Source organism: Sturnus vulgaris, chromosome 2 (genome assembly GCF_052056855.1).
Source record: "Sturnus vulgaris isolate bStuVul1 chromosome 2, bStuVul1.hap1, whole genome shotgun sequence".
Classification (NCBI taxonomy): Eukaryota; Metazoa; Chordata; class Aves; order Passeriformes; family Sturnidae; genus Sturnus; species Sturnus vulgaris.
Window position 1 is genome coordinate 24702880 of NC_142244.1, and position 27139 is coordinate 24730018.

Consider the following 27139-nt stretch of genomic DNA (forward strand, 5'->3'; position numbering starts at 1 on the left):
AATCAGATGCCTGTGGGTCTGGACATAAAGGGCAGGTATGTGTAACATATATTTTGAAAACTTATAGTTATGAGATGGCAAATTCCAGTAACTATGAGCTATTTTAAGAACAGGTCTTTCCTCATGACCTGCTGGGGAGGGGAGTGGAAGAGGCACCAGCTCTGAGACACTTCAGGTAACATGTAGTACTATATAAATTATAATGACAACTAAGTAGGAAAACATGGTACTTAGTTGCAAACTGAAGTGTGTGTGCAGACTCAGGGGAGGAGGTTAAAGCCATACAGTTCAATTCTGTCTATCTTTCAGAATGCAAAATATATGTACAGTGTTATTAAACATACATCATTTCACCAAAGAAATCCTTTCCTTTTCTAATTTCCATTCCACTTTTCCTTGTGAGGGGTTAGTCCCACCTTTCAGAAAGCACATTCTCACAAAAGGCACCCTTACCTCTGGGCACACCATATAAAATAGTGCATGTGTATAAGGAGAGATGATGATTGCCAGCCTTTGACCATACACGTATTGCACCTTCCTTTATCATATGTATGCACACACACTCACATATCTATGGATGCATGTATGCCATATAATGGAACCATCTGCTGCCAGAGTTGGAAGTTTTGCAACATCATCTGTTACTACACTTATACATTTTTATTTTTTATTTGAAGGAAAGAATCAGCAGAATCTGCACAGATCCCAACTTACTCTGTCTCGACACATGGACACTAGAATTGATAGTGAAGGCTTTGTACAGACCGGAGAGAGAGGAAAGCATGTAGGACTTTTAGTCAACACCGGTGTTGATGAGCACGTACTAGGGAATCGTCATTTGTCACATTTGCTGGGTTGTTGTGTGGCTGAGCCAAAAGGCAATCCAAGCTAATGGATAGGTCACTAGGCTGGGCGTGTCTGAGCCCTGCAAGCATCCCTGGGTGAGTCCCCTCACCTCCTTCCCACCCTCCGCCTGGGTCCATCCCAGCTAATAGTCTGCCTGCCCTGCAGAGGAGGGGATCTCTCACTCTGCCCACATGGCACTTAATACAAAGGGTGCCTCAACGTAGTGCTGGCCTCTAAGAGCCACAACAATACCACTAATAATCAAGGTTACAATTTTACTGCCAAGACTGTATTATTATGTGGTATTATACTTTTGAGCATGCCTAGTCTCATTTATAGCAAAGGGCTCAGCTCAGTGCTCCCTGTTATAAATCTTATGCTAATTATAAGTGTAATCTGAACTGCTTTTACTTTCCTTTTAAAATGATGGTATAGGGCATAAACTTTGTTGTGATGTTGCACTGCTATTTCGTCTGAAGTGCCTTTGTCCTCTAGCACAGCTCCACGTGTAACATATCAGCAAAATACTGGGAGGCCAAGAACAGAGCTTGCATAAATTGCTTATATTGCAGGATTACGCCAACAGCACTGTCATTACTGCTGGTAATTTGATTCTAGCACATCCTTTGACACATGCAACTTGAAGAAACTAAGTACCCATTAAGATGGATGTTCCTAAATGTGCTATCAGCCTGAAACTTTAAATTATTTTAAAATACCTGGTAGAAATGAAAAATGCACAGTCAGTCAAACGTTGTTTTTCATCTGTATGTCAGCATCAGATTGTTTGAATTCTTGATGAAAAGTTGATGCTTGGAAAAACTCAGAAGCAATGGACCAAATTCTGGTCTTGGTGAGATCCTAATTCTCCAAAAGCTGATCATCATTTGAGCAGTGCTCAGAAGCTTATCCCTGTATGAGTCACTTGTACCTCTTTATTATCAATCCCTGGGAATCTGCCCCAAAGACAAATGGAGTATTTCTGGCTCTGCCCTTGGGCTTTAGTGGATTTGTACTGGTATAACGGAACAGATTGGAATGGAGATGTGACCCATTTTGGTTCCAGCTGGTGATGAGCTCCATTTCAGGAGCTTTTAAAAGCTAAATCTGCACTTGTGCCAGGACTTCTAAAATCCCTGGGCAACCTCCAAGTCCTGTTTGACACCCTCAGATGAGCACTTTGAAGGCACTCTGAGGTGAGCTGCTGTGGTGCTTCCTGAGGTAGCTGATCTTTCCCTAAAATGCTGTACAGGTACCTAATCCCATTGCATGGACTCCCCACTGCTATTTTGCTTTAAAACCCTCCAGAGGGCTAAACACAAACAGAAACACAACTCCCTTCCTTCTCAGTTTGCACCAGCTGCCCTTCATTACTGCACATGTCCCAGATTAGCCAATATCCTCATATTCCTCCTCCCCTCCCAAGGCTGAAAGTGTGTTACAGAGCACAGGTTTTCCTGCCTTTGCTCACCCAACATGTGCAGAGCAAATGAGGAGGGAAGGGATGCTGAAGGCAGGAAAACAGCAAGAAGATTTGGGGTTGGGGACTGTTTTCCTTTTCCTATTTTAATTAGTTTGGGGGATATGTTGTGCATTTCTTGCTTGGATATTCTTTTCTTCTTTTCCTAACACCAAGCAGAAAAGTTGCATACAAAATCTGAAAACCTCATTATTGTGATCTTGAAAGCAAGACATTGGCAGGAACTGTAGCCAAAGTTCCCTCTCAATACTCAAAATAAGGTTCAGTGTCCTTCTTCACTTGCAGAAGACAGAGTTATAAAAATGAAACCTTAGTAAATCTAACAGGCTACCAATATACAGTGTCATCTTTAAAGCATCCTACTCCCTTTTCTTGGTTGAAGCTGGACAAACACCAGCAACTATGCCCAGCCCTTCTCACCTGTTGCAGCCCTCAGACCCCTCCTCTCTTTTTTGCCTTGCTCTAAGGAGCAGATCATTACACTTTTCCCTGCGGATAGTCTATCATGAGCTATTTTTATTCTCTCTGCAATTCCCTAACTTCCCCATGCCAAATACTCGCTAAGAGTCATCAACCTTCATCAAGGCCGACAAATGAATCAAATCTGCTGCCAGGTCATTTAGGAAATGAGCCAGTTTAGAGTTAGGGACATTTTTTAATAGTCCCATACGGAGGGAATATTAAATGCTATAGCTTTAGAAAGTCATATCCAAACTTTTCAGACTAATTCTATTCTGAGTAACAAGCTGCAGATGAAGCTTCCGAGGACTGGTTTTCTTTAGGAAAATTAGGGCTTATAATAAACAATTTTTCTCCACTTTGTAGATCAGTCCACCCACCCATTCTTCCATCTAGAAGTGTAACCCTATATACAAATGTGTAAGGCCCCAAAGAGGAAGGCTCATTTAGAATATCCTGTCCAGTGATTTGCTGAATGAGTTGCATCGCAATTTACAGGAACAAAATGTTTTTAGTTATCACTATGTATACTGCTTTTTTTTCTCTCCAACTGCGTATCATTTTTTCTCCCTCCCACATTTTCATTTCCCTTCAAGCTACAGGAGCTACAGGGCACTGGTAAACTGATGCTGCACAACCCCTCTGAAGCAGATGTTTAGCAAAGATAGGCGATATGATCCATGTATAGAAAACTCTTACCTATCTCTCTGTGGACATAAAACTCTGCTTTGAACACGGTTAGTATAGATCATCTAATGAAGTTAGGGGTTTTTTTTCCATCTAGCTCTTTTCCTTCTGTTGCCATAGTGGATCTATAGACAGGGAGAGTGAGGCGCTGGGAGTTTTTCAAAAGAAGGCTGTCTTAAAGTGAGTTATGTTTTTGAGGGTCGACAAAACAATGAGGAGGAAGCTAGCAAACAAACCTTTGCTTTAAAACTGAGGATATGAAATGCTATCCTGCAGGACCTGAAGTCCATGGGACATCAGGAAATCTCACACCTTCCAGCTTCATGTCTGTCTCCCAGTACAGCCTGCTTTCTGCTTCTTGTCTAAAGGAGGAACTGAAATATCCCAGGAACCTGGGTCTGGCCCAATGGAAAGGGAGAGGAGACAGCTGCACTTCCTAGGAAATGTGAAAAGCATATACCTGGCCAGATCTGCTTAAAGAGCTTAGGAAGGAAAAAGGTATAGCCAGTGTACTGGCCACAGTGGCTTCTGACAGAAATGCAGCCTGCCAGGAATACAGTATTGCCTGGGGCAAGCATTTACATGGCCGGGTGGTGTGCTGCTCCTGCAGACTGTGTCACTTGGCACACATCTGGCTGACACAGCTGGATCACTTCACTCAGGTGTTTTATTTTAGTGCCTGACATAACATTGGCAAGCCACACACAATCACTGAAACCACTCTCCCATGCAGCCCCGTGGAGCTTGCTGATGAAGGAATGCTTTACACGCAGCACTTGCAGGAACCATCTCCACCATCCGCTTAGCCCTCTTGGCTGCAAATGCAGCTTTAGCACACAGCATCTAGATAAACTGAAAAGCTCCAAGGTTAAGTGGGAAATAGAAATCTACTGACCCCTGTCTGGGCAAGTGAGCTTAATGACTTGTCTGCTGCTGCATGTACCAAACATATGCTGGCAAGCATCTGTCTGAACAGCCCCTCCAAAATAAATGATTGATGGAAGCAATTTGTCTTTAAAAATGGGATAAGTCAGCTAGGAGTCCTGCTAGAAAGGGGTTAATGGGATATATGAGTTGGTAGTGAGTGGAAGAGAGAGTAGAAAAGCTGGAGTCAGAGGCAACACCCCTTGTTAGGTGTTTACCATGTCGAATCTAAACCGCTTCCACTGCATATGCAAGACAGAGGAATTACTCTGTAAATCCTATTACTCTGTGTGGATAAATCTTACATTCAAGTGAGCAAGTCTGGAGAGCTGAGGAATGGAAGCTGCTCAATGGATATTCCAGGATCAAAACAACCGAGGACATGGGAGGCAACCAAAGCGATATGCGTACGCGTACACACACACACACACACACACACACACACATACACACATATCCCTCTTCCAGCATCTTTCTTCCATCTATCATTAAATGGGAGGGATGCAGGACACAGGGGATCATGTAGCAGAGCGTTTGGTGACATCTAGCAGGATTTATTCACAGAAAGAGAAAGAAAACTTTGCTACTGCTGTTAGCTTTACTAGGGGATTGCTCCCTTGATGCTTCAGGGTTTGTGCACTATCAGCTCCTCATACAGATCACAGACTTATTTTAAATTACATCCAGTAGTTTTACAGCCATAATACACAATGTGTACAATCACACATGCAGAATTTTCCTTCAGTAGTGTAGTTACTGCAGGTAAGTTGAGCAAGGCAGAATTTAAAAAAAAGAGACCTACAGGAAAAAGACTACTGCAGTTCAGCTATTTGGGACGCTCCTAACTGAAAGCCCAAGTAGTGTCAGAAGTACCTTTGGAAAACCTGCACAATGAAACCAGAAATATAACACTCAAGAGTGCCGCTAAGCAAGGTTTCATGTGCAAAGACATCCTCATCTCAACCAGACACACAGGCACAGCATACACCCATTTATTTAGCCGTACAAAAAACCCAACACACTAAGACACAATCTTTGTCAGAGCTGCTACACCATTTTTTCACCAGCCTTTTCAACTACTGTATCCATCTTCCCTGCCCACAGGACAGAAAAATAAATAAAATTAAAAGACAAGAGTTTCTCAAAAGAACTTGCCTGAAAGTTCTGGCAGCACCAGGGCTAAAGTTTCTGCATATGTACAAAAAAAAGCATGGGAAGATCAATGGAACATCTGGCAAGCACAGCTGGATCCCTTTTCGATTCCTTTATTGATACTGCAGGGCTGGTGGAAAGTGTACGTTCACAAGAGCTGGGTAACACAAGCAGATCTTTCCCCACTGAAATTCTTTCGTCCAGAGCACAACACAGAGGATAGTGTAGCATGATGTGTTCAAAAGCTTTGCAATTTTTTCATATTAAAGCACAAACACAGATACAGAGCCTGTTTGTAGCAGCTGCTGCTACCGCAGTTTCGAGAGGCAAAATAACACTCTCACAGAGACACATACACACAAATTTGTATCACGTCACACGTACACGTTGCATACATGGCAATTTAGATGCACACATAGAAGAGGAAAAGTTGGCAAAATGCCCTACCTGAGGATGGCTGTGTCCCCTTGCCTCACGGTGATGTTATCGGTACCTCGGCTAAAATCCACGCTGCGGACTGGCAGCCCTGTGGGGAGAAGGCAAAGCAATCTCAGTAGGACCAGCGGTAATTGTTTCCGATCAGGCTGAGCCCTTACTACCATGGCTGGTCTCGTCGAGTTTCACTGTCAGTACTTGTTTCTTTCTCTGCCTGTGTATGTGGACAGATAGACGTAGAAAGAAAACAATAATAATGTACAACTCTCGTTCTGATCGACAGCCCAAGAAAGGGGAGGTGATTTCACAGTCCTTCTCAGCTGCCACTTTCTCTTGCTCTTTTCAGTCTCTTGCTGGCTTCTTTCCCTTCCTTGCCTTTTTTCTTTTTTTTTTCTTAAAAGGCTTTCCAAAAAAAAAAAAAAAAAAAAATCTGAGCAGAGCCTTCAAATAAAAAAAAAGGGGGGGGGGGGGAAAGCACGACGAAAAAGTCAGGCAGCAAAATAATAACAATTAAATCGACACGTTTAGAGTGATGAACTGAGGTGGAAAAAAACAACAACAACAGCAACAAAAAACCAACCAAAAAAAACCCAAAACAAAAAACCAAAAAAACCCAAACCAAACCAAAAAAAAAAAAAAAAAAACAAAAAACAAAACAAAAAAAAAAAAACCACCAAGGAAAAGGAACAAGAGGAATCCTGTGCCACCGGGATGCGGGAGGGGATAGTCCTGTGGCTGTGCAGCCTCCAGCCCCGCGCTCCCTCCTAACCCACTTTCCCAGGCGGAGCGAGGGAGGGAGGGGGAGGAGGAGAGAGGGAGAGAGGGAGGAGGGAGCCTTACTCGTGAGACGGCAGCTCGGCACTACAGCGGCGGCAGCGGGCGTGGACGGAGCCGCGGGCCGCGCTCCCCATCCACTCCCGCGGACGCAGCCGCCCAGGGGCCCGGAGACCGGGGCTGCCCAGGGGGACACGGAACGGCGGCCGGGGAGGGGAGAGGGGAATTGAAAAGGCATGAGGGCTGCAAGGCAGAAGGGAGAAGCCCCGAAGGAGAGGGGAGGAGGGAGAGGCAGAGAGGGAAGGGGATGGGAGAGGAAGAGGGGGCTGGAGAAAGGAGGAGAAGGGGAACAGAGAACTGGAGCGGGAAGCAGAGAGAAGGCAGGAGCAGCCGGGAGCTGCTGAGCGGGAGGGAGGCACACGGAGTAGGGCACAGAGGACGGAGGAACGTACGGCCAATATTCTCAAGATGAAATAGTGAGGAAAGAAGGTCTGTGGCCAAAAGTGCAAACAACTTGGCTCAGCGGCCTGAAGCCGCACGCTAGCTGATTTACAGAGCAGCATCCTTGGCAACTGCCTCTGCAGCCTCAAACCTTGGTTCTTCCCCTCTCAGACTTTCCTCTCGCCAGATAACCAGTTGTACATTCCTCCCTCCCACCTCTCTCCACTCAGCCCTTCCCGCCCCCCACCTCCTTTCCCAGCCTCGGAGCGACGGACCAGAGACAATGCCGGCATTGAGCTGCCCGCGGTGTGAATGCTCGGCCTGTGCTGCCGGCTGCCAGAGCCCGCAGCTGAGCCCCGCGCCCGCCGGCAGCAGCGCTGCCCACCCGGGAACGCTCCCGCAGCCCACAGCCCACAGCCCACCGCCACCGCAAAGAGAAGGGAAATTAAATTAATGCAAAGGAATACGCCGTATGTTTTATTGCTGATGCCTGCCTGCCATTCCACCAGCCCGATGTCTGCCTGCGGGAGGGATCAGAACTGCTCCTAGGGATGCTTCGCTAATGTAAACCTGCGACCGAAGCACGATGGGGCTGGGATGGGGAAACAAAGAGGGAAGGGGAGATTTAAGAGGGGTCCAGAGAATCATGTGCAAGAAAAGCCATGGTGAGAGTTACTCGGCTTAGAGTTGCTGTCCTATGTGGTTACAGCGCTAGTACATGTGTGTGAAGGAAGGGAAAAAACAGGTCTCGTACATAGCCTGCTTCACCCCTGCTGCTGCAGCCTTGTGGGATACAGAGCTCTCAAACTGAAGAGACATAAGGAATGTCACTGTCACAGAAATGGCCATGTGGGACCAGATCAAAGGACCCTCTAACCTTTCCTCCTGTCTTCTAGAAGCCTAAAGCCAATGCTTGGTGAAGCTCTCAAGCACAAGGCAAGCATGCAGTGGTACTCCCCAGGGCACTTATTTATTTCTAGTGATTTATGGCTAAGGCATGTCTCCAGCCAGTGGCACTGTAGTTAATGGTACTTGAATGATTTTCTTCTTCCAGGAATACATCCAGTTGCCTTCTGAACTCCTAGAAACTGGCCCCTGCAGCCTTGGTATGGAAAGGCTCCGCTGAGTACTTAATCCCTGCAAGTGTTAAAGGCCCACCAATTAGGGACTAAGGTCATGACACTGCTCCTCCAGTGTCAAGCATGCAGCAGCAAGAAGAGGTGACTGCTTTGTATTCAAGCTAAGAAGTGAGGCAAGTCAGACATTTCCTCTGCAGTAGACTTGGCAGGGATAGCACCAGAGGGGGAGAGGAATGAGGAGGTAAAGAGGTTAATCCACACACTAGATGTACCCAAGCTACTGCAGAGAGAGATGCCACTCTACAAGGGTATTGCTCTGGAGAAGACCATGCTGCTGACACCTGATTGCTGAGTAGTAACCACCACTCTAGGATGGAGAGTGCAAGGCACAGAGATACATCAGGCTGCTGGCGTGCCAGATGAGGGGCATCACCAAGGGAAACTTCTGCTTTTCCTATGACAGGCTTTGAGTACAGCTGGAAGACCTGGTCTCATATGAAGTTACCAATGAAAGAAATGCACCCCTTTTGCAAGCCACTGTTGCATGGATTCTTTTTACAAGGGTCTCCCAAATATGTTTCATCTACATTTAATAAGAGCTATTGTGTGTTAATTAAATGCCCGTGGAGTAAGGAAAACATATTTGTCGAAGATTAACTATTATGCAATGCAAGAATCATCTGCCACCCAACTGCTAGAGCTCACTAAATATTTCCTTATCTCAGAGTATTTACTTAGGAGGCAATAACTATCCAGTTAAATCTAAATTTAATGCTTAGTTAAATATAGTTCATAGAAAGTGACACCAATATGTTTTATACAGAGAATGACACAGGGGTTTCAGGGAGGGAGAAGGAAGGAATTCTGCCTCTAGGCTCCAGTAAGATCCTGATTCAAGGTGGGATTGCATGTGGCCATGCCTCCTTACCAAGAGAGGTGCATCACAGAGGACTCAGAGGCCCCTCTCTGCTGATGTAGCAGTATAGGGAATGATTTCATCTTCTTACACATTTATACAATCCTCATTAGAACTACTGTAGCATAACTATATAATAATAATAATAATAATAATAATAATAATAATAATAATAATAATAATAATAAAAAAACATAAACAGATGAGGAAGAAATTCCCTTGAGTGTCTTGTGAGCCTTGTGAAAAATAAAACAAATATAACACCTAAAGTTGATAGGTCTTATTTGCTTTTAGAAGTGTACAGAAGTAAAAGCAAGAGGATGCATAGGTGTAAAAGGCCAAACGAGCAGGAATCACACAAATCCTGGGAGAGCACCTCATGAGTAAAATAAATAATGTTATTTTTGTATGTGTTCCCAGAAGAAATAACTCTCTGGATCCATCTCCCCCTGGTGGAAACAGCAGGTCTGGCTCCTAACTTTTCTACCTTCTGAAAACCTGAGGAAAAATGCAGGTAAACAGTCAGAGCATGGACACCACAAATCCATACCGCAGCCTTTTAATGCCATTTGTCAGTACTTCTGGTAGGTGCAGGATGGGCAGGACGAGCCTGACAAACCAGATTTTGTCACTATGCATTCAGGAATGGATGGAGCAGCATAAGCCCAGCTCTACAGGTAACACGTCCCTCCTCTCCAATGCAAAACACTAAAACCCTGTTTAAAGAGAACAGGGCCCAGAGCAACACACTTTGAGAAGCACAGGCTGTAAGGCACAGCCAGAGACATGAGAGAAATGTTTGGATGGCAGATTCAGAAACATATATGTATTTCCACGCTATGGATGCAGGATTCGTTTGTGTACCATGCTGGAAGGAAAACAGCAGCAAGAGCTGAGGCAGCCTGGCTATCCCTACTTTCCCTGTCTTTGAGGAGAATGAACTGAAGACTTCACAGTATGGACACCTAGGCCAGCTAAAGGAAAGAGCCTCCACACTGGTCCCGGATGGGCAGGAGATATGTTGAGATATGCCATGCTGAGCTGCCCTAGGACAGGTACTCAGGTCACCTCTGCCTGCCTGTGTGGCAGCTCAGTTTTTCAGATACTCAGGGACTGACATTGAGAAAGCCTGAAGTGCCATTTGCTTTTCATGGAGAGCCAAGAGACAGTGAAAGCATGGATTCTGTCCACAAATAGGAGTGGGGGTTTTTTGTTTGTTGTTTTTTTTTTTTTTGCATGTGAGGTGGCTAAATGCAAGGAGCAATCTATGCACTTCACTCAATGCCAACTGCAACAACCATCTGTATGATGTGGATGGCTGCCCTCTAGGAATGAAGTGAGGCTTGTCAGCTCACACCACAGACAGCCACACAAAATGAAACTGTTCTCACTTGACTTTCATTCACTACTAGCTACATCAAAACTGGTGACCTGATCCCAAATATTGCTGGAATTAGGGAAAAGGCATTTCTGAAAAATACCAAAAAAGCAAACTGCTCACACAAGACTCTAGACTGTATCATGACTGACACAAGTTTTAAGGGGACTGCAATGGCTCTGCCAGCAGAGTCTAGGCACACAGGGACTTTATTTGGGATATCTGCAACAGTGAGCAAAAACGTATGATGTTTTGTGAGCTATAACGCATTTAGTCAAGATATACTGCTGCACAATGCAGGAGAGCCTGCTCAAAGCTTCTCAGCCATGAAGAGAAAATGCAATTTTGTCTCATTGGCAGAGGAGTTATGGAGAGGAATAAGGAAGGGCCAAAGGGGTTTCACAACATGGTGAGGAAGATTAAGGGACTGTGGAAGGACAGCTGTGATCTCTCTGTCCTCTCTTCATTTCCACGTCTGCAGCTCCTACATGCACACATTTCTGCTCTGATGTGCAAGGGTGGCCTCCTACTGCAATTAAGCAGTTACATTCCATTCTCCTTTGGTCCCTGGGATACAGGGAGCCATAGGAGTAGAAGAAAAGGAGGAAAAGCAGGGCTTTTCCTTCTTTCTCTAGAAGAGAGATGGGAAATCAAACTTACAAAGCACTTATTATAGGGAAAAGTTCTGCAGTTTGAGAAAAATACATATATATGGTTTCTATGAATACTTCGCAAGTCTAAAAATTAAACTGGCTTTTGATGCTGAAAAAAAGAGCAAGTTTAGAGCCAAGGCTAACATCCAGATGTGTAATGCAACAAGACCAAGCTTCCTTTGAAGTATGGACCTCATTAGGTAGAAGAATTTACTTCATCAAGAGCACTCAGCTAGGCCATAACTGCGGATGATAACATGCATGCACAACACCTCTCTCTAAGTCCGGTCACTGAGCTGTAACAGAACTTCCTCCTGTACAAGAACAAGAGGAGAGTTTAGCCAATTTGTAACCTTGCTGCTATGCAATTGATCTGGTTTCACAATTGATATCCCTGGTGTGGACAATTTAGAGGTCAAGGGCCAGGTTCTCAATAGCTGCAAGCTGACATACCACCACTGCTGGTGTTCAGAAGAGCTATGCTGATCTACACCAGCTAAAAACAAAGTGCAAAGTTCATCTTCTTCTGTGCTGCATAGACAGAGAACTGTGTAGTCACCTTTGAAAGAAAAAAACTTGTTTGACTAGATGAAGAGATTTTGTGCTTTGACTTTTCAGAAAGTTTCGCCTTTACTTAAAGACCAAATCTGAAGGCTGGACAGGAGGAAAATAGTAGCCTAAATATTTTTTTTTTTCATCAGTATAACCAAGCAGAATTAAAGAATTAGTACTGCAGATGGTTTGTAGCCTTAATTACTGGTTGTTATCACAGCAAGTGCTTGTAGAACTACAGAATCATTTGTAGAAGGATCCTGCCTGCTTGAGAGGGTCAAGACAAAGAGACTGTTTCTTTTTTTGCTTAAAACAAAAGTTGCCCTTCCAGTCTTATATAAATACAACAATATAGGAATAAAAGTCATCAGTAGCATCAAGAGCATCACACTGCCTTTCCCCTGAAAGACCAAATACCATTTGTGACTTCCTTACCAACACCTCACAACTGGACTCTGCAGCTGCTTCTTACCAGAGTGTCAAATCATTTCAAAACCACTGAAGGCCAGGTTGCTCAGGCAGTGCTGCTGTGTGGCAGGGAGCCAAGCTGCCTGCCATCCCCCAGCCCAGGCAGCAGTCCCAATGGGAAACTGTGGGACCTGTCTCCACAGGAAAGTCTGGCTCATGGCTTCAGCAGCAGGGAAATAGCTGATCCCAGTTCTGACATTCCTTGTGGGAACAAGGTAGTATGTCAGCCTGTGTTTTCTAAATGTGACTATAGGAGTTAGGCATGCCAATCTAGACAAGCAGTCCATACCTCTCCCTGAGGACAGCTTCAAAATCTCTTTATATTTGGCAGTGAATGGTTGCTTCACCAATGTCACATAACACTTGATGAGTCAGGGAAAGCCAGAGTTCAACTCTACAGGTCCTTAAATAAGTCATTTCCACATAGGAAGGCAGTAGCTCTATCTGCTTACTCCTAGTATCTCCCAAAATTTTTCCTCCAGTGCTGGTGAATATTTACTGCTCTTAGTTAAAGTAATTAGGATTGCCTTCACAAATTACTACAGTGGTTAACAGTCCTTCCCAACAGAGAAGCAGAGAGATGACCCAAAGTTTGGGAAGTTCAAGGACAGTCCAAATTCTTCAGTGAATTTGGGTAAATTACTTAATGAAGCAGTCACAGAGGCATAAAAAGTGAATTTCCCTAGACTCTCTCTGCCATCAGAGAAATAATCTTGTCTTGAGGGCACTCAGAGCAGATGCCTAATTTAACCATTTTAAATTGTCCTGTCTCTCAGGGCATGTCAAAGTTTACAGCTCCATTGCAGAGATCCTCACACAAGCTTCTAATTGTATACACAGACCCTGAAGGCTGCAGGGTGATCTGACATGATCTGACAGTACTCTACAGAAAGCCTCTGCAAAACTCAATCTACAGAACATGCCAGGAGTGACCTATTTCTAACATACTCCTTAACAGGCCCCAAAACAACTGCCTGGCAGTTGCGAGGGACATAATCACTGCAGACAAGAATTCTGTACAGCTAAGAGGTGGTCAAACCCATCCTGTGGAGCCCTGATGCATATTCCATGACCTGCTCTGGCATGGAGTTGTCCACGCAGTGCTAATGGATGAGCATAATCACTCTGACAGCAATGATTCTGAAGAGAGCTCCAAAGTCTTGCTGAAATGATACATTCTACACATCCATCATTACCGGAGAATTGATTTTATTGTAAAGAATAGAGAGCAGCAGGCTGTTGTACCATGCATTTTCTTATCCATTACAATAATTCCAGCATTGCTTTTATGAAACTTAAACTGAGGCCTTCAGCAAGACAAGAAAAATTCTCAAGTTTTGTAGTGTTATCAGGACAAAAGGCAGTGTCAGAAAGCCTTGCATGCAAGAGACATTTGTATGCAAAAATTTAGAGAAAGTTTCCTTTGAAACTATGACCTGCCTGAATTCAAGCTTCTGAAAACACTTCCATTCATTTCACTGTGTTCAGATCTGAAAATAAGGAAAACATGTCCAGATCTTCAAGATGAAAAGCCATAACTGTCCCACACACACAAGCTCAGTTAATACCATCCTTACAAACTACAGGTCAGGGATGTCTCTGTATCAGCATTTAGAGTTAGTGCATGCATAGTCTTTCAACATAAACTTTTTTCATGTTTCAGCTTTTCTTCTCATCTTTTTGCGACTCTCCTCTAAATTTCTCACCCAGACATTTTCAAGTTTCTCTCCCTTTCCTGTGTTGCTCCCATGGCCCATTTCTTTCAGGCCATGTCATATTCATACATTTTAAAGCTGGAAGGGACTTTTCAGATCATCCTATCCAGCTGCAGGCCTCAAGCCACAAAAACTCACCTACTTCTTGGGTTCAATGATTAATTATTACATCAGATTAAGAATTTTTCTTCTTGTTTTAAACACAAACATTATTTCCTTTATCATCCAGCCACTAAATTGAATCATGCTTTTGTCTGCTTAAATGGTTGAATATTGTTAAATACTATCTCCTTGAAATACTATGTTGTACCTGTTTAAATCTTACGTTGTACCACTTTTGTTCCTAGTTCAATACTTTGCCACAAATGCCAAACACCTGGTGCCAGAGAGGAAAATAGAGAGAGCTGGCAGATGCAAGATTAACATCACTGTCTTTGATATAGGCCAGATAAGCAAACAAGTAGGGCCAGGAGTGGCCATTTTAGGTCCAAGTCTAAGCATGGGAAAGGGGGAGATAGGAGCAGGGGTGGAACAACAGAGGACCTGCCCACCAAAAGGTGCAGAAATTAACTAATTTCTCTGAGAGAGAAGGCATTTTTCTGGAGGTGATTCCAGCAGCTCATTCTGTCAGACAGGACAGAGGAACCTCCAGTTCTGTGCTCAGATGCAGTGGCCATGCAGCCGTATGGCCTATGGGCTTCGCCACTTGCAGGAGCAGCTCCTCTTCATCTCAGAACCACCCTGATTCCACTTCATCCCAAGTCATATTTAAATCAGTGTGGGTAAGGCAAAACAAACCCAAATGTGGACAAACTTGCAAACTGCTCAGATGAAGCAGTATCTCTCAGAAAAAAACAATACCTTTCTAGAGACAGAAATTCTTTCTTGAACCACTGTTTATGACTCTGCTAAGGCTGGGCTGGATGAGGGATGCACACATCCTAAAACAGAGGTCTGGGAACTCCATTTATAAAAGCCTTCCAGGCAAGAATGAGAATAAGCAGGTGTTCTCTTGAAGGGGCATAAAATCTGTGTGGGGACTTGACCTGGTTCAGGCCCTGAAGTGCCAGCAAATGCTCACACACACACACATAATTTATTCAGCTCTAGCAACCTATTAGATCCAGCAGCTGGTAGGGAATTTGTGAAACACAGAACCCACAACCCACACAGGAATGGAAGCATTGCTTCCTGTGAAACCCTTGGGGGTTGCGCATAGTCCTGGCCTTCAGTGACACTTCATTACTTTTTAAATTTATACAACACACCAGTATTTTTTAAAATAATGTAATGAGCCTACTAGCTTCTTCCAGCAGGCAGAGATCATGGCAGGAGAAAGAGCAGGTTGATCAGTGCACTACAGCAGCTGCTGAACAAAGGCAAGTCATGTGAAAAAAAAAAAAAATCACTAAAGTTGTATCAGACTGGAGCAAGATAATAAGAAAAGGCCCAAACAAAACCTTTGATGAAGAGATGGAGCTCTGAATAGGGCACTTACATGTTTCATTACTTGTCCTCTGATAGAACAATGGACTGGATGATGAACTCCAAATACCACACCTATCGCATGTGTGGGTGAGGCTACCTCAAGTGTCCTTCAGAAAAATCTATTTTTTAGCCAAAGTCATTGTCCATAACACCTTTTTACCTTTTTCTACCAGTCTACAAGGAATCATCCCATGTTTTCAGAGATCAGTGAGAACCAAGGGGAGGCCTGAATTTGTGAAATGGAGGGCTCCAAGTCACTCAAATATCTGCTTCTGAGCTTTTGGTAAGACAACCGCTTTCACATACAGTTTTGAGAAAGAATGGTAAAAGTGGTTTACCAGAGTTACTTTTGATTTGGTGAGAGTATAACACAAAGGAGCTGGCAGGAAAACTTTCTACAGGCTTGGGGTGATAAAACCTTATTGCCAAATACAAAGGGTTACCTATTGATGTGATGAGGATTCTATGGAAGAAGGCACCTAATTTGTCTATCAGTGTCTGAGATGTCAAAGACAGCGCTGACAGGTAGTAGCCCCTGAATGAATCAGGGGGATATAATCAAGTGGGCGACTGCCACTGATTTCTGTGGACCTATGATTTCTTTTTTGAAGTCTGCCTCTCACTCTCATTCCCTGTAAACTGCTCTTGCCTGGAGAATGAGTGCAACCCAAAGAGCAAAGTAAACACAGAAATTAAGGCACACCTTCAAATTCATGTCAATTTAACTTAACTGCAACCATTTTCCAGTAAGCTCATTGCTCATCAAAGGGAGGAACAAAGAGTGAATCTGGATGGCTTCAGACAGACACAGCATAAGCAAATTAAGTGCAAATTTCTCCTGCACCCAGCTCATTCAGGACACCTCTGTTCTGTCCATCAACATGCCCCAGTATTCCTGCCCACTCTCACCATCTGCTGATGTAGCTAAGTCCTGAAAAGGAGAAGCTGCTATTGCCCATGAATTTTTAATACAGCAAGGAAAAGGCTGCAGGAAGAAGAATATTTGGTGGCATTTAGTCTCTGTGATCAAAGCCATTTCATGTATCTTGTGTGATATTATTAGAACACAATATGAAGTGAAAGCAGCGTTCAGACTGAGGTCCTTATTCAAGAAACATTTTCTGCAGAGGAGAATGCAACAACCAATGCCACCAGGAAGCCCATATTCTTATAGCCTCTCTCTGCCCATGTGTATCTGCATCACATGACAGAAAGAGCCAAGCAGGTACCTTAGCTCCATTTCCCTCTATCACAAACATGATGTTCAATGGGACACCTCTACTCACCTGTGAACGCTTTCCAACACCCAAAAGCACTTTCATGGTCAGCAGTAAGAGACCCCAGTCTAAAGAGATAAGAGATGACACAGAGATAAGAGATGCCACAGAAGGAGTTGTGTGTTAGGTTTCTGCTGTCACTGGCATTTGTTAAATAAAGTACTGAGTTGTATGCTTGTACACACCAAGCAACCATCCAAGAGGACACAATGCCATAGAGACAGCTGATATGTGCTGTCTCTGTCCTATCATGAGCTGAACCAATCCTCCAGAGCCAAGAGACACATGAAGACCATACAGGAAAATCTGTTATGCACTCAGTGTGCAGAAAGGGAATTTTTAGCTATTGAGAAAGGGGTACAGGGGTTCAGACAGATTTGGCTCTCAAGAATTATGGATTAATTCCAGACCTTTCCTTTCATCTACTAAAGGGCATAACAAAACACATACTGTAGTAAGTTTTTTGAAAAGCTTCTTCCTCTGACCTCAGACAAATATGGATGCACAAGAATGGGAAATACCTGGACTAGCTGAATATGCTGTAATCACAAATGGCCAGTCTTATTGCCATTGTTCAATTGACAATAAAACTCAGGCACTGAGAGGCCACACTGATCAAACTGCTAGCCACAAGCCATGTATCCCATACAGATCACATTCTGTTGTTTGAGACCTTCTGAAGCAAATCTGTCCACTGCTGGTAAGTGAAAAGTGCTTCACAAAAAGCCAATGCCTTGTTCACAATATACCTCTGATGGCACCGAGGATGCATTGTTCACACCAGCTGAAATTTTCAGCCTCTATTCCACAGCTTAAAGATATCTGTAAGTGACATTCAAGGTTCAAAAAGCGGCAGAGATACCTGTGCAAAAATATTTGCCCATTGAATCCCACTGCTGATACGAGACTTAACTGCGCACTGTAAACCATCACACAAATGTATCTGCACTAATACCACACAACTAAAGACAAGAGAACCACAAGTGAAGCTGAAATGTAAGTATTTTGCTAAAAATAATGTCTGTAAATGAATGCTGAGATATTTACAGTGGTAACAGAAAACCTCTGAATGGCCCTTGCTGTTTTTACATTCTTCTGAGCTGGATTACAAAAAGCTGAAGAAGGACTTTTAACAAGGGCATGTACTGATAGGACAAGGGGGAATGGCTTTAAATTGAAAGAGACTAGGGTTAGATTTGATATTAGGAAGAAATGCTTTACTGTGAGGTAGAAAGGCATTGGGCAGGTAGCCCAGAGAAGCTGTGGATGCCCCATCCCTGGAAGCATTCAAGACTAAGTTGGGTGGGGTTTTGAGTGACCTGTGCTAGTGGAAGTTGTCCCTGGCCATGGCAGGAGGCTTGGAAATAGATGACCTTTAAGCTCTCTTCAAGCCCAAGCCATTCTATGATTTGGTGACTCTGGTAAGGGCTCTGTACTGGACAGCTCTTTCTATGCCACTGTGCAAATCAAGCACAGCTGATTGAAGCAGAGAAAAGGCCATGATTGCTCAAAAATATCCAAAGGAAACTGCAAGACATCAACACCATATATAATGTACCTGTAGTCCCTCAAAGCTCTGCAATGAGAAAGCCCCATGAAGCAGAAGTTCTCTTCATACACAGGAAAGCAACAATGTGTCATTACTTAAATCTTTGGACTGGAAGCTGGTTTGCTTTTACTGCCACAGAGAACTGCACAAAAGATTTAGGTTTCACACAAGGTGAACCCTTCCCACTTCAACTACACAGCACAACAGAGCTGTAGGGGATGTTCCAGGCACTGGAAGTCTGTGAGGAAAGAAACTGGTGAAGGAGGGTCAGGGTGCAGTCCTTTGTGGAAAGAGGCCTGTGCCACCATCACGCTCTGTGTGTGCGTGAGCATGAGCAAGGTGAGACTGTCATACGTCATATTCCAACTTACTGGGGTGACTGAATAGGACAAATATTAAGTTTTAAGCTCTGTGGTATTTTGTCAGGAAGCAGTGCTTAAAGAAAACAAATCAATCATCTCAGAGAGAAAGGAAAAAGTCCCCTATTTCACCTGAAAATCAAGTCTTCCTTGTAATTTCCATTATGGTTCTTCAGCATTCTAAAAATGTCCTCACTTTCAGGAGCCAATCTTAAAATATGGTGTTTGAACACATTGGCCAGGATGGACTCAATGTCTTGATGACTGGGGAACATGCAGTATTGCTTCTAGTTTGCCAGATGCAAACTGCCTATGGAAAGATTCAAGATGTCATCAGTATCGGACAGATGACCCTTAGCTCTGCAGCCAAGAGCTTTTACAATGTGAAGGTAGTGTCCATTATTTCTAGTTCTTGTAGTATTTTCCCATAAAGGTGACAAGTGTTTGGAAAGCTGCAAGAAAGATGGATGGGGTTAAGACACAGAGAAATATTTGTGATTAGAATGTGATTATCAAGCTAATGAAGATCTCATGGCAAATCTTAGAAGGATGAACAAGCTGCTCAACTTTGCCTGATTCCCTGAATCCAGCAGTTCAAGACAACTTTTCCCATCATCTTAAAGCTTTAGTCTTCCTCAGTGTCCTGGTTTTGGATGAAAGGTTTTTTTTCTCAGTAGTGGGAACACTTCTGTGTTTTGGATTCAGTATCAGAGTAATGTTGATAACACACTGATATTTTGGTTGTTGCTAATTAGTGCTTCCCATAAGTCAAAGACTTCTCCCTTTTCCATGTTCTGTTAGTGGAAACACACAAAAAAAGAGAAGCATGGCCAGAACAGGTGACTCCAACTGGCCAAAGGGATATTTCGTATCATAGAGGATCATGCTCAGTTGACACATGACTTGGGGAGTCACCCAGAAGAAGGGCTGATTGCAATTTGGGGATGGGTTTGGCATCAGTCAGTGAGTGGTGAGCAATTGATATGTGGATCATTTGTTTTTCTTGGGTTTTTATCTCTCTCTTCTTTTTATAACTATTTTTATTATATTTTACTTTGTTTCAGTTGTTGTACTGTTCTCGTCTCAACCCATATGAGTTTTATTTTTTTTCCCGATTCTCCTCCCTATCCACCAGGGTGAGGGGGAGGTGGGCAAGCAGCAGGTGGTGCTTGGTTGCTGCCTGAGTTAAACCCTGGGTTAAACTCAAACACTTGATCATTTCACTAGAGTGGAAGAGATTGCCAAATTCTAACATCCCTCTGAAAGATACAAAGCTGTTTTGATGACTCATCTGGCAAATAAAGCAACTACTGCCAATTAATACTAAGTCAGAATACAAAACTTTGGACAATTAAAGCATAGGGAAATAAGAGTTTAAGACAAGGAAGTGTTTCAAAAAAACCCACAAAGCATTCAGTATGGTTTGTAGATTCTCCTTTTGTCTTAGACCAGACAGAGAGCTGATTAATGCTTTCCCATTATTTCTTAACAACATTTGGAATATAAGCAATAAGAAGTAAAGAAGAAAAAACAATGTAGAAACGTTTCTTCTTATTTCCTCATCAGACATCCTTAAAAGAAAATACAGAAAGTGCACAGTAATATTTATGTTCATTAAAAAAAAACCCTGGAAAATTCCAATCAGTGCCTGCATTTAGGATTTTAACTTGGTATAAATGTTATTTAAAAAAATATTCTTACTTGTTCTGTTCATACTGGGATTTAAGAAGTGCAAAGAACATGTATTTAACTAGCTAATGTATATTAACAGCTTAGCACAAGTAAGGCAGCATGCTTCCATGATGTATTAAAAATCAGTTAGTTAAACTTCAAGCTTCTTCTTGCCGTTATACTTAACACATGCTAAAATCATACTGCTTTGTTTGCATTAGGCTGGTAAAACGCCCCAAAGACAGCTTCACCTTAAAGCTCCAATGAGAATGACCTAAAGGTTTAGCTATGTTGGCAAAGCCATTCTAAGTTGACATTCTGCTGATGCGGTGGTAATGTACTTCCTATCTCTTCATTCCTCCAGTAAACACTCTTGGCAAAAAGATTAACAAAGGCCAGGGAGCTGCATCTGCACTTTGGCTCTTGTAGTGTCACATTCAGCATTGCGTTTCCTCATGCCTGTGACCAGAGTTACAAAGGTTTACAGCATGGACCTGGTCCTGGGTACAAGGAGGTGCAGGCTGGCAGCAGGTTGGCAGAATTTCAACTGCTGCATGTCAATTCCCACAAACAAACTGAGGCTCATCCTGAAATTGCCTTGCTTTGGTTCACGACATCTGACTATAGGGTGGGAAAGAAAATGCTACCTGCCCCTGTACCTGTGTGCATCCATCCTGATTTTTTCTTTCCTAAATGATAGCATTTCGTAAGAATTTCCCCAGGTCTACAAGCTACTTTTACATTACTTCAATTTAGGTTTTCAACATGAATTCCAAAAGAAATTCATTGTACCTGTCTCTGAGGTACAACAGAACGTTAACTATACTAACTGTCCCTTCAGAGAAAGGGCTAGTCCCCATATATTCATCACTTCCTTTGTGCTGTTTCTCCACTCAGGTGGCCAAAGAAGTTGCTATTTTTTCTTCTGCTGTTTCTCTTGCTTAGGTAGGACAGTCACCCAGATGTCACCAGGCCAGAGACCTAGTTGATGAGGCCTAGTCAGGCACCAAAAACCATAACAGAATCTAAAGAAGGCTCTTAAGGCCCTGGTGACACATTCACTGTGTGTGCTTCCTCTGCTTTATAGCTGACTCACATGGAGAACCACCAGGCTCTCTCCAGAATACGAAAAAATAACTGCATATTATCTGTTTAAAATCCTCATAATCCTCAGACAACAACTGGGTAGTAACTGTAGTGACAGGCAAAATCTTTCTGCTTCATATTAATAAACCCCAACACAATATTATGGCTTGCTGCATCAAAGGCTTTTACATAAATGACCTTTTTTTTTTTTTTTAATTAACACTAAAACAAAGAATATGTGTGTGGAAGGACTTGGGTGTTTCTTTGCTTAGGTCTCCACTTGCTGCATCATGTTGGTTTTGGGAAACTAGACTACATCACTGGAAAAAAACAGAAAGCAAACAAAGAATGCAAATGGGGAAAAAGCAAATAATCTCTGTGTTTCAGTGGTCTGACATTTTGTTTGCCAGAGCAGGGTTGGAAGTCTCTTCCCCAAAGGATACCACTGTTACTTTTTTCTGGAGACCAGCTACCACTGTCAGTCATGAAGAGTCACTGCTTGCCCTAGATATGTTTGTTGATATAGGGACATACAAAGCCATGACAGTGAGGGAAGTGACATCTGCAAGTGCTTTTTCTTTCGATTGGAATAATGCAATTTTGAAGCATTCTGCACATCTTCATCTTATTCCCATAAATTGCACAAAACGAAAGAGCCTCTTCCAAAATGCAGCACCCGTGGAGCTGAGTTACCCACTCATAATGTCCTTACCCACTCATAATGTCCTTACTAGGCAGCAACTTCTTATCCCCTGGGAATGGCTGTGTAATATGAATGGCTTTAGACCATTTCCACGGATGTCCTGGTTCATATTTGGGCTGTAGCTAAGGCCAATCACTAACAGTCAGTCACTGCACAGTTCCTTTCCCTCAGTGAATTCATGACACTGATAGTTCAGCCGAGAGAACAGAACACACCAGATAAACTTCTGTGTGTTTGTTTGCCTGGTCCTAAATCCTCCCTTATTCATTAAACTCCAGTCAGTACTGTCTCACCAGGTGCTATGCCTTTGCTAAAGTACCTTAGGGAAACCACTCAGATTTTTGCTGGGTAGTTTTGCAGGGATAAATGTATTCCTCCAGTGTAGCTGTGGGGTTCCACTGGCCTTGGATGAAGCAAGGGATGCCTTAGAGTGGTTATACCACAGCCAGGAAGAATGGCTGAAAAGATAAGAGCACTGAGTCCTTTAAACTACAGCTCTCATGGGGGCTGGTGATAATACTGCTGCCTAAACAAAGTTTTTCTTTAAACTAGTTGAATTAAACAGTTCAGCTGAGTTGGTTTGAGCTGACTGGAAATACAGTACTTCCCAGAGAAAGAATAAAATGTACTTCAAATAACAGGAACAGCAGTAATAAAAGATCTGAAAATCACACATTTTCTGAATTTTTTTGGAAGCACATTTTCCACTTTAAATCATTGTAGACAGCAAATTTCAGAGCTTCTCACCCAGAGAAAACTCTTTCCATTGTTTTCTCTGCAATATCTAAATATCTATCTAAATTGGAGCTTTCCATCTCTCCTCTCTTCATTACCATCCTGATACTAACACCCTGTACAAATGCAGGCAGATGTGAAATTTCATCAGAGAACTGTAGCAGCTGCTGAGGAGGGAGAGAATTTTCTTTTTTTTCTTTCTTTTACAACAATTAAAAAGAAGTATCTGACTGTTTCTGTGAAAACTGTGGACTGGACAACATCTTGTAAAAAAATATTGCTGGCTAAAAACTGGCAGTTGCTCCATCAGTATGACAGAATAATTAAAACCAGTATGACAATAATTAGCACTTCTATGGTTCTTTTCATCCATGGATATCAAAGCACTTCACAGAAACAAGTGCAGCTACCTCAGTTTTTAAAGCTGAGCTCAGAAAAACAAATCAGAACTTTTTCCTTGTGGAAAATTCCAACAACTTCATCACAGGTATTAATTCTAAATTAGAGATAAGAGTTGAAATATTTTTTAAAAAATTCCAAAATCAAGAGTGCTTAAATAATTTGCCAAGGTTGATTAGGAAATGTTGCTGGTTTTGATGGAGCCAAATGTTTTGCCATTCTGAATTTAGTGCATTTTGGTTTGAGTCTTTCAACAATACATCTGCCTGTGGGAAGGGAATGCCTCCTGGGAGCTGTAGTTCATGTTTCCCCACTGAACTTATTAACTCTATTTGTTATGTACTGCTTGTTCCCGTCCTTCCCTAAGGCTGGGCCTGCTTCCTGATGTTCTGCAGAAAAATGTGACCAAAACATTCCTCACTGCCTCTAGAATTGTCAGGGAAGAGGAGGGCAAGTCATGATTGCTACTTACAGGTGTCTCACCTCAAACCAAAGCTGCACATATAACTTGCCAGAAGTTACATACCCAGATGCTTATTGATAAGGCACCTGGCTACCCTGTCAATTACCTTCCTTCCCAGGAAGGCTGGAAATGTGCATGGGACCAGAAGGAGCTTGAACAAGCTGGTATTTTTCTAGGAAAGCCTGTTTATATTTACTGCATTTCCTTACCTGGCCTGAGTATGGCTTCACTCGTGCTCCCCTTACACACACACAGGAACAATTTATCTTGGTGTGCCCAACTACAAGGCTGCTGAAGGGGGAACTTTGATGGCTGATCAAGCAAGACTGAGCTCATTAAACTTACATTGTTTTCTCTGACTGTTCCTTTAATGTTTTCAGAGCAACAAACCACAGGTAGACTGCAGGTTCATGAGGGAGAAATCAACAGGAAGCACTTAATATTTCCACCAATTTAGCTAATGTTACTAAAACCAAAGTAGATATTTGCAGACACAGAGCATGTGGCAGCTGGACAGTATCAGGTTCAGATGATTATTCATGATTACACACACAAACAACCCAGATAACTCTTCAAACCTGACCTGGTAAATCAAGATGGCCATATGTAAATTAAAACCTACCTGGGGAAAATCAGGTCCAAAGTCTGGTCTAACAAAAATATATTTTACCTGGATTTTAGTGTACTTTACAGATCTTTTTTTTTTCCCACAGAGGTTCTGATACCATGTCTGACTGTAAAACGTAACAGACATTATATGGGGTCCCATTTCCAGATGCTTATTGTATTAGCTGTTCACATGTGTGTCAGGTCTACAGAAATACTTATTAACTCTACACCTGAGTTACACCTATGGCACAGCTTAACCTCACTCAGTGAAACCATCCAAAACCAATTCCAACAAATAAGCAGAGCATCCAAATAAATAAATAAGCAAATAATTAAATAAGTGTTTCTGGGTAAAAGCCTACCTTGTAAAAAGCCTCTCAGGCCTATATTTCTCTACTTGTGTATTTGCATAACTGAAGAAAGAAACAGGACTTTCCCCAGCTCTACCTGCAAGCAACATACTCCATCATCTGAAATTTAAGGTAGTTTGAAAATCTCCCTAATGTCTAGATATAACAAGTGAACGAGGCATGCCTCGGACGTTTAATTCTCAATTAGGAAACAGGGAGCAGACGCTGATGCTTAGAACCGTCTTTTATGCGAAATGTATTAATTATATGTCCCTCTGTCAAAACATAAATAATATACTGGGACAGTGTCACCTTGTGGTTGCTTGCTGGCATAGCGGCCGGCTGAGAGGGGATACTCTCTGTGCCTAGCCCCAAAAGCCTTCACTTGGGAATGTCAACCTTGTGAATTTTTTTGGGGATTAAACAGGACCTCCACGATCGACCCCATCTGCATCGTCCAGGCAGGCCTCTTGCACTAACGTGCCCTAAAATCCTCACAGAGGCATGAAAGCATTAAACACCTGGGACAACTCCACAACTTGCACTTGCTACAAAAGTCTGGGAGATGTGTGAAGAAGGAAGCTGCCTAGTTCCTAAACAGCAGCTGTGATGTTGGACAATAAAATACGCCTTCTCCCTTTTTCAATCTCCTGCCTTGCAAGGTAAATTCCAAGGACTGGCATTGGATTTTGAAAACTGCTGTGTATGAAGAGGAAAACATACAGCCCTAATTCAAAGTTAGTACTAAAGCAAGGAAATTCAGACTCCAAACTACGTTCTTAACGGAGAATTAATGGATGTTAATTAACCACCAATTGACAAATAGCATATTTACTGAGGTTTAACAGGTCTGCAAATAAGCACAAACTAATTTACACATGTTTAAACCTTAATAAATACATTTGCAGTCATTGGCCACTTAAGTTGCCGTCACCTATAGTAAATCTAAAAGCATACATTTGGTTGCAAAAGTTGTTGCACATTAATTAAACATTAGCTCATTGCAGAAAACTAAGTTGATGGTAAATGACCTCTTTCATCAATACTGGTTTATTACACAGCTAGTAGAAGCCGTATGCAAAAATGAAGAAAAACCCACCATGAGATGCAGCTTTCTCTCTGCACGCTCACCCACACCTTTGCAAAGCTCTCCCTGCAAAGGGAGGGTTCCTAAACCTCTGTGCAAAGGTGATGAGGACCAGGGTTGCCTGCAGGAACATTACTGCAGGCAGTGCTCCAAGCAGCAGGTTTCCAAGAGTGATTTCACTGCAGGTAAACATGCAACAGGATTTTAAAAAGTCCTTTTGAGCAGAAGGCATGTGATAGAAGAGTGGGTAGTGACAATTAGGAGGAAAGGTGGTGTGACAAATACTTGCATTTTGTGAATTTATTTCATTCAATCCTGTGAGCCTTTAATTTGATTCCTTTTCCTGTCTTTATCAGTTTGGACAATACACCTTCTCTTCTGGTACTACATTTGCTGTCCATTCAAAATGGTGCAAGAAACTTCTGTGCAGCTTTCACCATGACCCTGCATTTCTCCTCTCATCCTATTCCTTGGTCCATCCCTTAAGGTTGCTTCTTAACTGGAGCCATATATTTTGCCCTGAAAGCACTGTTTATTTGGGTTAGGTTTAGGGTTAGGGTTAGGGTTAGGGTTAGGGTTAGGGTTAGGGTTAGGGTTAGGGTTTGCTTCCCAAAGGTCTGTGGTGAGGGTTAAGCCGTTAGCGCATGTCAAATGCTTTAAGATCTCATCACAGAATATGCTGGACCTAAAGAAAAGATAAACACCACCGCCCTTTTGTATAATTCTTACAGGAATGCACAGCATAAAAACCAAGTCCAGTGGTATTTATCCCAAGTTACTTCATTCTCCAATGCTGTTGCAGAAGCCTCCAGTGGAGGGAGCTTAAAATAAAAAGCTTTATTTTCAAGAGACTGACTTTATTAAGTCATTATTTCATATTTTATATAAAACAGAGAAAAAATTCAGAAAAGGAGAAGAGAAAAATCACCATTCATCAAATGGGAAAAGTCAAGATCAAATGGTGAATAAGTGTTTTCAGACTTTGAGAGAATACAAATAGTGTGAAATAGAAAACACAAATTAAATTAAGAATCATGAAATTTTCTCTGTTTGCACAGCTCAGGCAACACTATCTGGATCCAGTTTATTATCAGGTTCAATAACAAATAAGCTCACATGATTCCCAGGCTGAAATAACCTTTACTCATTTCACAATAAAACTACCATAGGGGTCTGGTAAATAAAGATGAATTATAGCTGCCTGTCAGAAATAATGATGATAATCCTTCCCAATCCCACAACATCTGAGGATTACAACCACCTTTTCCAGACAATACAGAAACCTTAAATACACAATGCAACATAACAAACATATGTCCTCAACAGGTTCACAGACAGAGAAACTGAGGTACAGGCAAAGGAAATTAATCACTCCACAATAACAGTATTACTCGGATCCCTGTT

The 27139-nt window shown here is 42.6% G+C and overlaps 1 protein-coding gene across 8 annotated transcripts in view; it reads right to left on the reverse strand.

Moving 5' to 3' along the window:
- The window catches only part of LSAMP (limbic system associated membrane protein), a 999229-nt gene that overhangs the window by 296583 nt on the left and 675507 nt on the right, over positions 1-27139 (reverse strand). For 2 of the 8 annotated variants that reach the window (XM_088158970.1, XM_088158967.1), the window contains exons 1-2: positions 16734-16935; positions 5996-6074 (exon numbers count right to left, since the gene is read on the reverse strand). In XM_088158970.1, coding sequence (XP_088015096.1) covers positions 5996-6074; positions 16734-16920 — 266 coding nt within the window. In that variant the 5' untranslated portion in view covers positions 16921-16935. Of the gene's footprint in view, positions 1-5995; positions 6621-6823; positions 7190-16733; positions 16936-27139 lie in introns of those variants that run through there. The other 6 variants (XM_088158973.1, XM_088158974.1, XM_088158971.1 and 3 more) reach the window with 5 other exon arrangements.